Source organism: Lissotriton vulgaris, chromosome 1_1 (assembly GCF_964263255.1).
Source record: "Lissotriton vulgaris chromosome 1_1, aLisVul1.2, whole genome shotgun sequence".
In the NCBI taxonomy this organism is placed as follows: Eukaryota; Metazoa; Chordata; class Amphibia; order Caudata; family Salamandridae; genus Lissotriton; species Lissotriton vulgaris.
This window is the reverse complement of record NC_141685.1, coordinates 721497205-721515845: the sequence shown is the minus strand read 5'-3', so window position 1 is coordinate 721515845 and position 18641 is coordinate 721497205. Positions and strand designations below refer to the sequence as shown.

Below are 18641 nucleotides of genomic sequence, written 5' to 3'. Positions count from 1 at the left end.
AATGCACGGTTACTGTCAAATTTGTATCCCAAACAAGAGATTGTGCCTGAGAATATTTTTCAGAAAATTACTGAGAAGAAATCCGGGATATGTCTCATGCCAACTCTTGCAGAATGTGCCATCTTCAACAACAAAATGTTGAATTTAGAAAAGCAAGACATTGTGAAACTGGAAGCTATCGACAAATTAGAGCATATGGGATCAACAATTATTTTGTCAGATAATTTGAAATCAAAATTGGATTCATTAGAGAAGACTATATCTAAGACAGCGGGTTTTGAAAAGACTCTGAATGTGTGTTTAAATTGCCGAATCATTTTGAGACGGAATTTACATGTAGAAAGAGGTCTGGTAAATGGATCAATGGGTAATGTTGTTGATTTTGAAAAATACAGAAATAGAGATGGAATAGAATTTTTAAGAATTAAATTTGATGGCATTGAGGAAGTACAGCAAATTGGTCGTTGTTCTGCTAGGTTTTTGCTTGTTAAAGATTTATATGTTCGCCGTAAACAGTTTCCTGTTTGCTTGGCATATGCGGTGACAATCCATAAATCGCAAGGTTTAAGTGTAGACTGTGCATTGGTGAATATTGGCAGTTCTGTGTTCAAGGAGGGTATGGCATATGTGGCATTGTCACGAGTTAGAACTTTATCGGGATTGTACTTGATTGACTGTGATGTCACAAACATTTGTGCAGATCTAGATTGTGTTAAGGAATACAATAGGTTAAGAAGAGAGTATGCGCCACATTTGCCTCAATATCCTTTGTTTGAGAAACGTGTGGTATGCCGGAAACGTAGAAATAGCATTAATAGTAGGGAGGTTGTTGCAAAAAGACCAAAAGTCAATGAACCGAAAATTGTTAGCAGAAAGAAAGTGGATTCTGTTGAAGATGTTGTTGGTTTTCAATTTGAAAACAGTTCTGGTGTCAACTGCTATGCAAATGTAGTGGTTAATGTTCTCTTTTCACTAGAGAGTTTAAAAGAACAGATTCTGTTGAATTCAGAACAAATTTTATGCTGTTTGTTGAATTCTGTTTTCGAGAAATGTAGCAGTGATCGAACAAAAGTAGAAAGTGTGTCTGAAGTTCGTTATCTTTTAGATGAATGTTCAGGTCAAACAGACTTCTCTGAAAATAATCAGCAAGATTGTCAGGAGTTTTTAATGTATATGCTTGATATATTGCAAGTTGAGGGTGTAGATGTAGATCAACTGTTTGGGCTTTCTTATCAATGGCAGCATGACTGCGAGAACTGTATGGTATCAAGTACTACTAGTGTAGACTCAGAAAGATTTATATATTTAACTTTGCCAGACAGTAAATCAGTGTCCTTTAATAAGCTAGTAAATGCAGCGGATCACAACATGGAGTGTAGCCAATGTAAATGTGATATGATGTCAACATTATTTATACGTAGATATGGCCAGTATGTCATTTTAATGATTCAACGATGTAGGCCTGATGGATCAAAATTGTCAACTTTAATAAAAAATTTTGTGGCTTCTCAGCTGTCAATATCAGGGAGGACTTTTGTTACTGTAGCAATTATCTATCACGATGGTCCATCAACAACATCAGGACATTATACAGCTTACTTAAAGTCTGGAAACGGCTGGTCATTCTGTAATGATTCTGTTGTAACTTTCAAAAAAAAATTGCCGTTTGACCTTAAAAATTCTTACCTGGTGTTTTTAAAACCAAAATTTTAAGTAGAGGGAATGTAAGTCTGCAATGCTGTCTCGATTAAAAATCCAACTATATAAACCTGATGCAAGTAAGTCTGCTTCATAGTAAGCAGTATCAGTGTCATAGGAAAAGGAGAACATGAGTGACAAAGAAGACTAAGATATTAGTAGTCCAGGATTGTGAAAATAATCTCAAATATTTTATTTTTGAAAGTTGCGAAAATAGAAAATGTCGGGATTTGATTGGAAGAATTACAAGACTTGCGAATCACGGCAACATGATTTGGCCTAGTGGAAACATGTGATATAATGAGAGAAGTTTTTTTTCTATGTAACATATTTCACGTATCGATGGAGGTTTTCTTTCAGAAAGTGGCGGGCTGAAAATATTTAAAGCACAACAGAGTGGATGCTGTTTATAGGAGATCGTTTGACGTCATTGAAAGTAAGTTAATTTTAAGAAGTTTTGAAATCAGATTTCTTAGGTTGTATGGGTTTTTTAAACACAGTCATTTTGATTGTGTTTTTTTTTCCCCGCTGTTACATGATGAATACCTTCAAGTCACTGATTTAAGTGAAATTTGATACATTCTGAGAACAGCAAAAATAAACCATTTAACATGTATAATTAATGTTATGCTTTTTGTCCTTATGATATACATTTAGAAATGTGTGGTACATATGGGTAAGCTGAGTTCTGTAAATATCAATTTTAATGCTTAGAGTGCTGTACTTCTGGGTAGTGTTTTTTTTTTTATAAAAAAAAGAGGCCTCACCTCAAAGAAAGCTCTTGAAAGCACACATCTTATTTGCATCATAAAACAATCATTTACAATGTTAGACACAATTTTATTATGGCTTTACATCTTTTTTGCGCTGCTATTGCATCACTATTGTGAGACATTAGCAGTGCAAGAAAAACATCATGTTCCAAAATAGGCCTCAGTTCAGCAACATCAAGATACAGTTTCTTTCGAATATATATCTTTAGGATTGTGTAGGGGACGTAGAGAAGCAGAGACTTCTGTAAATGTCAAAGTTGTTGAAAAACTGTTTGTTTTTGAACCTTTTCCCTTGTCTTTTCTAATTTTTAAATACATGTTTTAATATTTTTTGAAATGTTTGTTCTTTGTTTTACAGATTGAAAGTATGAAAAAATATTTAAAAAAGGTAACAAGAATTATAAGGTAAATGTTTTCCACTCTTTTTACCCGCAATGCACTGCTGATGATGTCATTGACACTATCTCTCATTTACTCTCTCTAGCTGTCTTTCTTTTTACATTATTCTCTGATTACTTCCCTTATACTAACTCTTCTTTTTTTAAAAAAAATATTTTTTTAGTTCGCTTAAATTTCGCGAACCGGTCAGCGAACTTGAAGCGAACCAAAAGAAATAGAGCTTGCCAGAGTGATAAACATTCTAGCAATTTTGTTTGAAAGGGGAGGTAGTTCTGAAAAGAACTGTTTTTTTTTGTTTTTGTTGTTTTATATATTTTTTTTATTTTTTGAACATTTTTTGATTTTTTTGTATTTTTAGAACTGTTTTATGTTTTTTTTGTTTTTTTTATGGAGGGAAGACAACAAAAAACAGGCTTTCAAAACGGCTCAACTGGAGCAAAAAAAAGAAAATTACTTTTTGGGTGCATTAGGGCATTTATGATTTTCATATGCAATGTTCATGAGGTTGACACTCATGTTGCCATATGACAGCATATCACCACAGTAAACACAAGATAACTTTATGTGCTGGAAGTTAGGTTGGATGTTTGGCACAGTCTCTTGTGCCTCTCTTCCCGTCAAAGACAATGTAGATGTAGATCTTGCCACAGGAGTTGCCGTCGGATTGTCTACAAGATCCCTTAACTCAGCCCGGCTGTAGTTCAAGGGATGCCACCTGCTCATGTGACGATGCATTGTATAGTTCCCCATACTGTACTTCTTTTCTGTGCCTCTCGACAATCTGTAGTCACAGATGAGGCAGGTGGCATATTTTGCATTCACTTTCTTTGTTCCAGGAGGGATGGTGAAAAACTGCCAGATGAAACTGGATTTTCGTTTAGAAACCCGGGGCAACTCATCAACAAATTGTTGTTCCTCTCTCTCCTCTTCTTCTTCTTCCTCATCTTCCTCCTCTCTGTTAGTCATAATTTGACTAGGTGGTCCTCTCTTCTTATGAGGAGGTGGAGGTGGTGGTGGGGGTGCACCAGCTGCAGCAAGAATGGAAGCCATTGTGGATCTTCAGATAAATGGTCTTTCTCTCACCAAGATGAAAGTCAGAGTGAGGAAATAAGGAGGGGTTTACATGATTTGGGGAAAACAAAAGTTCTGAGCCAATGAAAAGTGTTACTTTTAGGTCACATGACCTAGTCATACATCATTTGGAAACCAAAAGTGAAATGAACCAATGAGAAGTTTGATAAACAAGTCACATGACCTGTTCCGCTTACGTTACGCGGCGCGCGCTGCGTCCCAGATCGCTTCTGGTTCGCGGTCCGGAGCACTTCCGGGAGCGCTAACGCGACGCGTCATTAGACGCATTACGCGATAACGTGATATGTCGCGCTTCCGCGACGCGTCACTGTTCCGCTAACGTAACGTTGACCGGTTCGCGGACTAGATCGCGGCATCAAGATGAGCTAACGGAAAGCTTCCCGGTTCGCGAACTAGAAGCGAAGAAAAAAATATTAAAAAAAAATCATCAATAAATATCTATATATATTTTGGGATTTAAAGAATAATACATTTTACAGCTACAGATGTTAGCTTTTAAAAAACCAATGAAATTCAATGAAAAAACCATAGGTTATAGACCATATATAGTTAGGAATTCGCATTTACAAAACCTTATTTTATTTGCACAAAACCATTGAAATTCCATATATAGTTAGTTGCACTAACTATATATCGCGCACCCGCAATCCACTGCTGATGATGTCACATATTACATCATTCATGACATGGTCAGTGACATCACTGATGACATCACTGATGACATCTCAAATGACATCACTGATGACATCACTGATGACAACATCCAGTGACTGTATGTTTCTGTAAAGTTAAAATATGTCTTACATATTGAAGAATGAGTGGATGTATAAGTGTCTGGATGAAGGATTTAGTAGGTGCATGACTGACTGAATGAGTGAGTGATTAAATGTGTCTCACTGAGTGCATGGGTTAGTGACTAAACTGTCTTAATTTGTGCATCATTATGTCTGTTGTTCTGTAAACTGTTGCATGTGTTGATAAGTAGCTATATGAGTAACTATATGGGTTATTGATTGGTTGCCCAAGTATTTGTATGGGAGACTGAGTGTGTGTGTGGGTGGCTGGGAGGTGTATGACTCTGTGCATAGATGTGTGAGCAGTTGATTCACTAGATGTTTGGTTTCAAAAGTGCATGTGGAAACAGCTGTATGGGCGGTTGACTGTGTGCATGAGTGTATTGGTGAGTGAATGGATATCTCAGTGCTACATGTCAAAGTAAGTACATATGTAAAACACAGTACATGTGAGAGTTGACATATATAAATAACTGTGCATAAGAGCCAGTGAATGTGTGAGTGGCTGTATGGATCATTGTGAACTTGTATCAGGGATTGTATAAGAGAGTAAATATGTGTTAGTATATGTTTGAATAAGTAAAGTTTGTATAACTGTATAGTTGAGGAAATGGAGGTGTGATTGATTCTTTGCATGACTGACTAGGTGTGTGAGTAACTCCATGGATGAGTGACAGTCTGTGAGTGTCTGTTTACACTGATTGTATCTAAGGTTATATTAGAGTCTGAAGAGGTTCATCGTATTATCACATGAATGATATCATCAGTGATGTGATCAGTAATGTCAAATGAGATGTCATCAGTGATGTCATCAGTGATGTCATTTGAGATGTCATCAGTGATGTCATTTGAGATGTCATCAGTGATGTCATTTGAGATGTCATCAGTGATGTCATCAGTGATGTCACTGACCATGTCATGAATGATGTAATATGTGACATCATCAGCAGTGGATTGCGGGTGCGCGATATATAGTTAGTGCAACTAACTATATATGGAATTTCAATGGTTTTGTGCAAATAAAATAAGGTTTTGTAAATGCGAATTCCTAACTATATATGGTCTATAACCTATGGTTTTTTCATTGAATATATATATATATATATATATATATATACCAGTGACCAAGGCCTCTGAGCAGGCCGAAACGTTATGCTGGTGGCGATGCAACAAAATTAAATATAAAATATTCCCTTCACCTCAAGACTGGGTCAGCTTTCGTTTGTTCGGATCGGCGGTACCCCGGGATATTGGGAAGTGCTGGTTCTTGCTGGACGAGTGCAGTGGCATATATATATATATATATTCCACAAAAGTTGTCTGTGACAGAGGGAAGCCGCACAAGAAGATTAAGAATCCGCCATGTTTATTCAAGGAGGGAGGCAGCATGGGGGAGACACAGCATGCAGCAAAGTACAAGTCCTGCCTGACGCGTTTTGTGCACCAAGCACTTCCTCAAAGGCTCCGGACTTAGCAGGAAATCTCACGATGATGTTCCGGTATCACAATGAAAAATTCCGCCCTTATGGGCGTGGCCAGCCCCGTGGCACGATGGTACTTGTGGTGCCAGTCTTTTCACAAGTGCGCTATCGTGACAAGTCCCAATAATGTAAATCACACCCAAGTGGGATGTGCAGTGGTGCTTACATCCATGCTGTTTCAATTGTCCACCTAAAATCGTCATCTTCTCCCATAAGTAGAGGCGCCGATTTGCGTCTCTACTGGAGGGCTGTAAACAGCCCCGGGGCTTCACAGCGCGGCTCAGGCATGCCGCCAAACATTCCACAAAAGTTGCCTGTGATGGAGGGAAGCTGCACAAGAAGATTAAGAATCCGCCACGTTTATTCAAGGAGGGAGGCAGCATGGGGGAGACACAGCATGCAGCAAAAAACAAGTCCTGCCTGATGCGTTTCGTGCACCAAGCACTTCCTCAAAGGCTCCGGACTTAGCAGGAAATGGCACGATGATTTTCTGGTATTACAATGAAAAATTCCGCCATTATCAGCGTGGCCAGCCCTGTGGCCCGATGGTACTTGTAATGCCAGTCTTTTCACAAGTGCGCTATCGTGACAAGTCCCAATAATGTAAATCACACCCAAGTGGGATGTGCAGCGGTGCTCACATCCATGCTGTTTCAATTGTCCACCTAAAATCGGCATCTCCTCCCATAAGTAGAGGCGCCGATTTGCGTCTCTACTGGAGGGCTGTAAACAGCCCCGGGGCTTCACAGCGCGGCTCAGGCATGCCTCCAAACATTCCACAAAAGTTGCCTGTGACAGAGGGAAGCCGCACAAGAAGATTAGGAATCCGCCACGTTTATTCAAGAAGGGAGGCAGCATGGGGGAGACACAGCATGCAGCAAAGTACAAGTCCTGCCTGACGCGTTTCGTGCACCAAGCACTTCCTCAATGGCTCCGGACTTAGCAGGAAATGGCACGATGATTTTCCGGTATCACAATAAATATTACCTTCAGGCGGTTGCCAGTAGGTAGTTATAATTAGGACGTAGTTTCCATAGGAAATCCGCAACATTCTATTTGAAATAACCTTGGCGCCAGTCGACGAATCTTTGCGAAATTCCAAGTAGATGTGGTGGTCCGCTCAGTTCCTATCCTGAAAGTTTCGGGTGATTCAATACGTGGGGGCCGAGAAAAAAGGGGGTCCCAAAACATGTTTTCCCCATGCAATTTTCCATAGGGACCTTTAGACACGGCTACAGCCCGAACTGCTGAACGGCATTACACCAAATTTGGCAAAAAGGTAGAGTTTGGTTCACAGATCACGCTTTTTGTTAAATGGTATAAATCCGTGCAGTAGTTCCTGAGAAAATCAAAAGTAAAATTAAAGATATATCTATATCTATTGGCGAAGTAGGGTACGCACATCCTCTGAGAAGGTAGAACCGAGGCACAAGAAAACTGAAGAAACAAGTGCGCAAAAGACGCAAAAGGGGCAGGGTAGAAAAACCCTGACCCCTAGGCCTGCTCAGGGGGTCCTAAAAGGACCCCAAAGGCCCCCAAATTTATTTATTTTTTTAAATCATGGGATGCGCGTAGGATACGCGTATTCCGTGAAAAAAGAACCTGAAGCCTGCTTCATTTGTAATTAGCCCCCAGGGGGGCCAAATCACGGGGGCAATGTACTTAATTATAATGGGGGGCCCATAGGGACCCCCCAGCCCCAGAGACCGCCACCCACCTGGGCTTTAACGATACGTATGCGGGGAGACTCATGGCCCCCCGCAGCCCCGGGGACCTCCACCCCCCGGGGCTTCTTTTTTTGTTAAATAAAATAAAAAAAACTGTGTGGGAGCCTCAAGACCCCCCAGCCCCGGGGCTTCTTTTTTTATAATAATGGGGTGGCCCAGAGGGGCCCCCAGTCCCAAGGACCTCCACTCCTGGGTCTTTCACATTATATATGCCAGTGGGCTCATGGCCCCCCCCGCAGCCCCAGGGACCGCCACCCCGGGGGCTTCTTTTTTTGTTAAATAAAATTGAAAAAACTGTGTGGGGGGCTCAAGACCCCCCAGTCCCGGGAACCACCACCCCGCAGGGCTTTTAAATGTTGGGAGGGGGGCCACGCGACCCCTCCCTCCTGGAGCCTTGTGGTGGCCCTGGGGACCGCCACCCCCCATGGCCGGGTCCTGCAGTGTCCCGGGGTGCCCACCCCCGAGACACTGTAGTTTTTTTTATTAAAGCTTTTTATTGAGTTTGGAGACAAGAACATTACAATCAATTACCCCTCCCTCCCATCAATCAGGTACATGTGATGAATCGTTTCAGGTCAACAAGGAAAGATCCTAATCATTAGCCTGTACACAGCCATTCAGCCAAGAACCCATTATAGGGCAGGCGGCGGATCTACACATACCAGCACAACCGTACTTCTAAAGAGCAATCAACTCCTTGACTGTGGCACCCCCTCCCCGTAATGTGGTGCTCGATTTCCAACATTCGAACCGCTGTGCAGCCCCCCTGGTGTGTTAATCTTGGAGTCTCCCCCCTGTCTCTAGCCCTCCTCTGGGGTGTCAGCTTTGTTTCTGCCGCTGAGGTAAGTGTGGTAGAATCCCCAAAAGTTCTTAGGGCGACTGGTGGGGGGCAGTAACTCACTGTAATTTTCAGACTGCGTGCAGCAGTAAAGCATGTCGTGCGCCCAGCGTTTAGGTGTAGGCGCGGACCCCTCATCCAGCAATATGCAACCACTCGCCTCGCCATTAGCATCCCCATGTCTACCAGTAGACGGACTGCACAAGGCAGCCTCCTGTAGTGTCCTAGCAGGGCCAGCATAGGCTGCAGTGTTAGCTCAATCTCTACAATGTTACTGATGTCAGTGAAGATCCTCTCCCAAAAAGCCTGCACTCCTGGGCATTGCTATTCCAGATGTAGGAAGCTTGCGTCTGGAGCGTGACACCTCTCGCAGTCTGCAGAGTCACGAAGGCCATACCAGTGGAGCCTTTCTGGGGTGTAGTACACTCTATTAAGGAACTTGAAGTGCACCAATCTGTGCCTACCATTCAGAGATATCCTTCCAGTATTACTGCAGCAGTACCGCCAAATGTCATCATCGATTACCATCTGCAAATCTCTCTGCCTTGCCAAGCGGGCCTTCGTGTACTGGTGTTCTCTATGCGCCAGGTATAGCTTATATAGGGTAGACAATAAGTTCCGGGGGGTGTCAGTCTTTATTACATAGGTGAGTTCCGGAACTTCCGGCGGTTCCGCCAAGGTGTCTGCTAACAGCTCCACGAGGGCACTGCGCACTCTGTGCAATTGAAATCTAGGCAGCAGAGGGGCGTTCCCAACGCTTTCATGTATCTGTTCCCAGGTTTTCACCGTACCATCCTGGAATAGGTCACCTGCCGATTTGATGTTGAGCTTGTGTAGTGCAAGTACCACTCCCCTATCTTTGATAGGGGATGCCCATTGGGTCCACTCAACCAGCATTATCGGCGAGTAGAGTAATGCTCCTCCCTGCAGTTGTAAAAGAATGTGCAATGCATGGTTAGTCGCTGCGATGGAATCCAGGAACCCAGTTCTGCGATCCACCGGTGTGAAAATAGTAGCCGGGAGCGAAAGTGGACTAGCAAATAATTTATCAATGAGGACATGAGGGATGCGGCTATCACCATGCAGCCAGGTGTGTAAATGAGACGCTTGGGCAACTCTATAATAAAGTTCTAAGTCTGGGGCACCTAGTCCGCCCATACTATAAGGGAGCATGAGGAGCGACCACTTAGCTCGGGCTGCTTACCGGCCCATGCCAATTTGATCATGAGTTGTGTCAGTCTCTGAAAAAAGCTTTTGGGCAGCACTATCGGGATGGTTACAAATAGGAACAACAGTCTAGGCAGCACAACCATTTTCATAATTGAGATTCTTCCGAGGAGCGTGAGTGGAAGACTGCACCAGGACTCCACATCGTCCTTAATTTGCTATAAGCAATGCCATAATTTTCCCTGAACAAGATCTCTGAGTCAGTATGAAGTCACAAACCTAAATATCGAACCGAGTCCGTGGTCTACTGCAGTGGGTATTCCATGTCCATGTTCCGAGTTACCGGGGAGAGTGGGAAGGCCAAGGACTTCGTCCAGTTTCCCTTTAGGCCCGAGAGAGCGCCAAAATGTACCACCTCTCTCAACACCGAGTATAAATTGGTTTCCGGGTCTCGGACATATAGCAACGTATCGTCCGCATACATCAAGACCAGTATTCTGTATGTGGGGAACCCAATGCCCTCGTTGCCGTGGTACTCTCGTAGCACGCATGCCAATCCCTCAGCCACCAGGGCATATAACAGCGGCAAAAGCAGGCAGCCCTGTCGTGTCCCTCTGCTTATCGGGAAGGAGTCGGTGACCAGGTCACCAAGGCAGACCCTGGCTCGTGGGTTATGGTACAGAGCCCCTACCATTTCAAGGAACGGAATCCCCAGGCCCATCCTCCGCAGCACCAGACGCATACATGACCACTCCACAGAGTCGAAGGCCTTCTCCATGTCCAAAAACACTGCAAGTGCCTTCCGATCTTTCTTGACATGCTGCATGGTGCCCAGGACTGTGCGGATGTTATATGTTAGATTCCTGCTGGGAATGAAACCCGCTTGTTCCAGTGCCACCAGCTGAGGCGCTTAAAGTGCCAGGCGGTTAGCTAATACCTTAGCAAATATTTTAGTGTCAAGATTGAGCAGTGAGAGTGGTCTGTATGAACTGCATTCGTCCTGTGCCTTGCCCAACTTCAGTATTGTTACAAGGAGAGCCTCTCTCATTGTCTGCGGCATGCTGCCTTCAACGCAGATGTCATCCAGCAGCATAGAGAGGTGCGGGAGAAGTTTATCCTGAAATGTTTTATAGCAACCTACCATGAGACCATTGGCTCCTTGAGCACTGCCCGCGCGCATTCCCGCTCAATTATGAATATTTTCACATGAGAATGGCTTGTTCCAGCACCTGGAAGCCATTGCATTGTCCACCAAACAAACATACAGATAGGTAGCCATCTTGCTTGTGAGGCCTGTATGTGGGAGGGAGGCCTGCACTAGTAAACTCCAACGATGCCCCTTGTCCCACACCTCAGCAGCATGGAGTCCTCCCTCCACACCACCCAGGAGCACCTGGAAGCCATTGCATAGTTCACCAAACAAACTTACAGGTAGGTAGCCATCTTGCTGGGGAGGCCTGCACTACTACTCCCACCATGTCCCCTATCCCACACCCCAGCAGCATGGAGCACTCCCTCCCACCCAGGAGCACCTGGAAGCCATTGCATTGTTCACCAAACAAACTTACAGGTAGGTAGCCATTTTCCGTGGGCTGGCTGTTTGTGGGTGGGAAACCTGCATCACTACACACAGCACCAATTGTATGCAATGCATCGATACCTGACATGTAGGAGTAATTTATGTACCTCTGCATCATGTAATGAGGCACAGTATTGCACTTACCAAAAATATTGATGATCAGTCTATTGTGTAGTGTACAGACAGTGGCTGACACACAGCCAACAGAATTCTTGCACAGTGCATAACACTGACCATTCCCCATCTAATCCACAGGTGATGAAGAACTCACTGCTGAGGACAACACTAACGACCAGCAGAGCCAGTACCCACTCCTGGTACATGGACTCTCTGATGTAGACTCCCAGGACTCTATGGATGGTGAGCTCCATGCCGGCCCATCTGGTGTCCCAGGGAGCAACTGGGCCCAGGCCCAGGCTCCCATCCTCACCACCACGTCTGCTGCAACAGCAACTGCCCACAGCAGACTCCTGCAGTTATGGCCTGTGCCCCCACCGCCGCCACCGCCACCACCGCCACCACCACCAGTGCCACCTGCAGCACCCTCTTTGTCCCAGGGGATGACCAGCCCACACCAACAACTGTGGACGGCAGGGAGAGTGTGCGTGGACCCACAGTGGCAAGGCAACAGGTCTGTGGCAGCAGGGCAGGTGGGAGGGCCAGTGTCATCCCCAGTCCTCAGGAGGTTGGGACACCATCCCTGGACCACTTCACCAGAGTCATCGGGACATACGAATAGTTCCAGGGACAAAGTGGCCAGTCTGACGAACTATTACTGGAGCTCATCCTGCTGATGAGGTCCATCGACACCCGCTTTGGACAAATGGTGGACCTCATGGGCCAGCAAGTGGCGTTACTGAGGGACAGGCCTGGGTCCCAAACAACACCTCTGCCCACCTCTGTTGTGCTGCAGGATGACAGTGCACCATCCTCCCCTGCGGCCACAGAGAGTGGTGAGTCCTCAGATGCCGCTGGCCATGCAGCAGGGTCCCCCTGGCCAAGCAACCAAGGGGGCATCCAAAAATGAGCCTGGGTATCTCTGGAGGCAAAGCACCAGCCAAACGCCAGTCACGGAGCTGGCCCTGATGGCAACCCTCTCCCCACTTCATTGACTGTTTGGACTGTCCTTCTTCACACTGCCTTGTGAATGGCACCTGTGTGTTGGACTGGGTCACCACATCCATGTGGTGTCTACTCTTACATCTCATTTACCATTACTGTCAACTCACTGCTCCATCACCACCTTCAGGTAAATCTGCCCACACCCCTCACCATTTAGAAGACCCCGGGAAAAGAGGAATTGAGAGGTTGAATAATATCAAAGCTCAACTCTTTCTAGCAGAGGTACACATATAAAGAACACCAGAGACTTTCGCTTTTGGGTCAGGTCAGGCAAAGGCATGAGAGCACTCACATTGCTTAGAATGAGAACCAGAGAGATGGAGCCTGGCATCTTTTTATGTGTTATATGTCTCCTTATCTCGTATTGTTGGTCACCGTATTGGAGTCCCTCACATTTGCTGCTTGACCCAGTTCCTCGTGGGAACAGTCCAGCCCGAACTGCCAAGCCAGGTCCTCCCTGGACTGGAAACAAGCATCTTGGGACTGGTTTCAGAGCATCACCCATCATCAGCCAAAACAATGAATTTAGGCCCAGATCTCTATACTGGGGTGAAAGTATGACATTCTGGATTCTGTCCATCAAATGTTATTTTTGGGAAACATCGTTTACAATGCACGTGTTAAAATGTGTGTCATTACAACAAATGTTTTACAACATGAAATCCATTACAACGCATAACATTACATCGCATATTCCATTACAACACATTCCCCAAAGTAACACCCCAGCAGAGTTAGAATAGTAATTGCGTTGTAATGGATTATGCGTTGTAATGACATGCGTTGTAACAAATTGAGTTGTAATGGATTTTGCAATGTAAAAAATGTGTTGTAACACGTGCTTTGTAAAGTGCCATATTTGTTCTTTTTTTATTTGTCACCCTGAGTGGAACGGGTATGCCAAGACGTGGATTCCATGCTCTCCTTGCCACTGGAGTCAAGCTATCATGGCTGATGAGGGCTGAAAGTCTGAAACCGGTCCTAGGATGCAAACTTCCCTGTCCAGGGAGGACCTGGCCTGGCAGATTGGGCTGGACTGTTCCCTTTGGGCGCAGGGTCAAGACTGATTTGCATATGGCTGGGTACAAACTGGAATGGCATGGTGAGCAAAAAACAATGGATTTAAGGCCAGATCTCAGTACTGGGGTGAATGTATGACAATATTCTGCATTCTGTCCATCAATTGTTCTTTTTGCATTTGTCACTCGAGTGGGACGGCTATGCTCAGACGTGGGTCCAGTGCTCTCCGTGCCACTGGAGTCATGCTGTCCTGGCTGATTAGGGGTGAAAGCCCAAAACCGGTCCTAGGATGCTTATTTCCAGTCCAGGGAGGACCTGGCCTGGCAGTTCGGGGTGGACTGTTCCCATTGAGCGCAGGATCAAGACTGATTTGCATATGGTGTAGTGAAGCCAGGACCCTGCTTGCGCACATTGCTATGTTAGCATAGGCATATTAGATGTTTAAACGTAATTTTACCTTTTAGCTGCTTTTGCACACAACACTGCATATAGCTGTTGTTGTAAGTTAGGCTGCATGAATATTTTCACATGAGAATGGCTTGTTCCAGCACAAAAGCCATTCTTTACAAATGCACAGAGCTGGTGGAGAGAAAAACATACCATATCTTAGTAGATATGGCACATTTTGTCTTTCTCCCTTTGAAGCAAGGCAGAGCAGCAAACGTTGGAGGTGCACTGCCTTGCACTAAATAATGATGAATCTGGGTGGATGTCTTTTGATCCTGAAAGTACTAAATAAAAGGCTTTCGATTCTGAACTGTTAATAATGAGTAATTATCAAAGATTTGGCTTAAGTCTCTTTAAATGGGTAACCGTTTCAATTTGTCTCATCACTTTTGTCTTTCGAGGTTGAGAAAAAAAAACGTACATGTGTCTGATTGTCTTAAGTAAAAATACATTTAACAAACTTTAAGTAACATTTAACATAATTATATACTGACCAGTACATTGAGGAGGGGATGTCCATCTTCCATTTTCACATGTTATGGTTTCTGAGCCATAAAGTATGCCGTTGTTTGTACAACTGTACACAACAGTTTCACCATGTTCATATGCAGATTTCATATTTTGAATATTCGTGTTTGGCAATTTAGGTGGTTCGAGACAGTACATTCCTGTTCCTTTGAAAGAGAATGCATATTGAGACACATTCGAAATTGGATTGTTAACATATTAAAATCCACATCATTAATATTATGGCCAGTTGTCTTACGCCAAGAGCATCATCAGTACCTCACTAATGTTTCCAACTCAGTAGCGTAGCAAAGATGTCTTGGGTTTTGGTGCAAATAAGGATAATGACCCTTTGACTGCAGCTGAAATGTACAGGGCTCAAGAGGCCCTAAAGGGCTCTGGGCCTTGGTGCCACTGCACCTATAAAACCAATAGTACCTACGCCCCTGGTCCGACTAATAAAAATGTATTCTCCAAGCCCTGAATTCACTGCCACAATCCATACAGGAAACCATGAACATTACCTCACGTGATACTCATTAATCTCAAATTGCACAACAAAGACAAGGAATCACTGATCATCACAAAGTTGTACAATATAATATTTCAGGCAAGTCATGTGTTATAATATAATTGGATATCCTTGAAATGAAGTTCATATACATGATTACACGTTTGAGAATTTAAAAAAAATTCACAAAAAATAACATCAATTGCATAGAGAGCTTTTATGCCTTCACAAGTCGGCGAGAGTAACAAAACATGATGAAAAAAGAGATAGATTGGGGTACAGTTCTACTTCCACGAGATCCCAGAAGTGTCAGGGGTCAAAATTTTTCCAATATCTTGTGTCACGGGCTACAGGGACTCTCCTGGAAGCCAATCAAGAGATTGAAATGGTGTTGCGTGGCTCCCGAAAAAAAAAACATGCCACCAGCACCTGTACATATACTTTTCAAAGCGAAGGACAGAAAAACGACTTACAAACACTTAACGTACTCAAGTTTAGGAATAAGAGTTGTACCCTAGTAATTCTCCATATTTTTTGATTATGTTGCGTTGATGTCAGGGATTGGTGATGATACACAACAAGTTGCAATAGGCAGAACAGTATCTCACTCAGAGATACCACTCCACCCTGCTCGTAATCAGGGTCTAAATGAACGTTAACATCAGTAAAATGTTTTAACCAAAAGCGGGTTACCAGTGGGTGGCATACATTCTCTTTAACACATTTTAAAACGTTGGCAATATCTCGTGTCCTAGGGCCTCAAAAATGGCTTGAAAGTATTGAGAATTTTTATTTGGCTTTCTGGCATCTACATTTTAGTTCTTCAAAGCAGATGATAATTTAAAACAACACAAGCTTATCTACTAGGCAGGAGTTTGAACATGTTTCTTAAAGAATTAATACAATAATAAAAGCTCTTAAAGTGCTGGACAGAAGTCTGCCTTAGCCTATCCATAACTCCAGATGGGTGTCACTATGGCACAGCCCTAAAATAGAAGTTGATGCTTAGGTTGCAGACGTTCGGGCCTTAAAAGGCATTAAGCTAATCAAGGATCTATATGATAATAACAACGGTCCACTCCCTTTTTAGGCTTTAGCCGGCATATATGCCCTCTCGAACCTAGATGTCTACAGTTTCTTAAAGATGAAAGTAAAACTGTCAAAGCTTACTTTTACCAAACATTCATCCCTATGGCAACTCTCAGGGCATAGTGCCTACAAGATTTACACATTTTTATCTGACCCATACTCAACACAATCATCGGTACTGCATCCAAAATGGGCTACGCATTTCAATGCTGAAATATTTAACCACATCACTGACTATCAATAGCAAAACTCGTGTTGTGTAACAAAATTGTCCCCTCTCTCATACAATCCAAATTCTTTATAATGAACCTGCTATTCTGGACCCCATCGGGCCACAAAAGCCAAACCCGCGCGAGAATGATAAATGTTGGAACTGCAACCAAGAGTCTGGTTCACACTGACAAATGTTCCTTGAGTGCGGACTCCTGGAACCATATTGGCGTCCGATACAGAACAAGCTATCAGATATATTTCAGATACCCATGACACTAAGCTTTCCTATGGTAGCTCTTGGTCCCTGCGCTTCAGTGACTGCTATGACTCAAAGCCAATGATATGGCTCTGCTAGGACCTTCTTTTAACCATTGCAGTGAAAGTTATCCTCTCCGAATGGAAATCATTTCATCTTCTCTCTCATCACACCTGGTGGGCATGGGTCTCATACCTCAAAGGGTACACCATACACTACAGTCTAAAATGCACCCCCCCCCCCCCCTATTACCAGTGCTTTATGGCTCTCCCTAGACAAGTACATAGAAAAGAATACAATCAAGGGGATAGCTCACCCTCTGCCAAACTCCTGAGCCTGAACAAAATCGCTTCCGGACTCCGGATACCTCACTCAACCCTCCGCCCACACGGCACCCTCCCCACCTCACCACCCAGTTCTCTTTTTCCTGTTCTTCCTGGCATCAAGGCGAGACATTGTTATGATATATATAACCCACACTACACACTCCACAGCTACGAAATGTACAAGCCTTACCACGTCTGTACCCACGCCTCTATGCATGTTGTTAGATACTCTCTACAGGCTGATCTTACAAATGGGTCAGGATTCACAGTGGTTTCATAGCTATCCGTCATATATTATTGCTCTTTCCTACATGTGCAGAATACACTTTTTTCAGGAGCAGTACAGCTTTGAGTTGAAGATGTCCAACAATATTCTCCATGATATTCGTTAATCAGTTGTTTGACATTATTCTATCGAATGACCACCTTCTACTTGTATCGCAATGGTATCTGATTGTGTGTCTTTTTAATAAACTGAAAAAAATACTTTGATCAAAAACAAAAACAGGGAAAGGGACCTTATTATGCCCAGCTAGGCAGATTGCTGCCACTACCAGGGGAGGGTAGAGGTCATGATCTCCACCACACTGAGGAAGAACTGTCTGCAATATTTAGAGATGGCAGGTGGAGATATCTATACTGTGAAGGGAGCAGCTGTTCCCTTCACAGCAGTGAAGGTTACTGACCAAGCACCATGTTTAAAGTGCGAACTCAGCAAACCTTTGTTTTGTTTAGAGAAAAAAGTGCCAGAGCAGATATTTGTTCTCTATGAACAAAAAGTAAGTGGACCAACTTACAGGGAGCAGGAGCCTTGGATGTCAGAGATGGACAGGAGGAACGAGTGACAGTTGTCCCTCCCTCAATAAGGTGGTACGACAACCACAGTGCCTGTAATTCTCTGGTTTGCGGCCAACCTCCCGCTCTGCCAAACTCTGCATCAGGCCCTAACTTCTTTGACTGTAATTAACGGTGGCTCCATTTTACAAAAATAAAATAAAAATCTTGTTGTAACTTACCGACTGCTGGCTCTGAATCATCGACTACAAGATACTCAGGGTAACCATCTCCATATGTATCTGAAAAATTCAACATTTCAGAAATTAGAAAAACAGCCGCCTATATGCCAACGACAAGTCATTCTGTAATAAAGGTAATCTCACCATGAGAAAAGAAATGCAATTTAAGGGCGGATTCTATTCCTCGCTCTTCCGCATGAAACTCTGCTGTACTTGTCAGCCCTCCAATATGCATGGTTGTTCCTGGTCTTATCTGTGTGCTCTCTCTCTTGCTTCTGAGGGACATTGTTTTAATTGATTGTTTGCTGCACATTTTGCCTTAGCCTTACACTGTACTCAAACTCTAACATGGCAATATAACTCTGTACTTTATAAGGGTGCCCTTAACGTGCCTTCATTATTTACAATGTACAAGCTTAGAGTCTGTAGACTCACTCCAACCTTCCTTCTCATTCTTTCCTTTAGCACAAGAATAGGTGAGAACCATCTCTCATGTCAGCAACCACTCTCCTTTTTATTATTGAAATGCCTGATGTTGCTGTATCTTACATCTTTTTGGTTACTGGGAAACCAAAGGCCATATTAT

At 43.6% G+C, this 18641-nt stretch overlaps 1 protein-coding gene across 7 annotated transcripts in view; it reads right to left on the bottom strand.

The window, feature by feature from the left end:
• The window catches only part of LOC147747711 (coagulation factor XIII B chain-like), an 825373-nt gene that overhangs the window by 539224 nt on the left and 267508 nt on the right, over nucleotides 1–18641 (bottom strand). For all 7 annotated transcript variants that reach the window (XM_086955018.1, XM_086955010.1, XM_086955043.1 and 4 more), the window contains 2 exons: nucleotides 18056–18115; nucleotides 14632–14811 (listed from right to left, as the gene is read on the bottom strand). In XM_086955018.1, the coding sequence (XP_086811144.1) occupies nucleotides 14632–14811; nucleotides 18056–18115 (240 nt within the window). The remainder of the gene's footprint in view (nucleotides 1–14631; nucleotides 14812–18055; nucleotides 18116–18641) is intronic.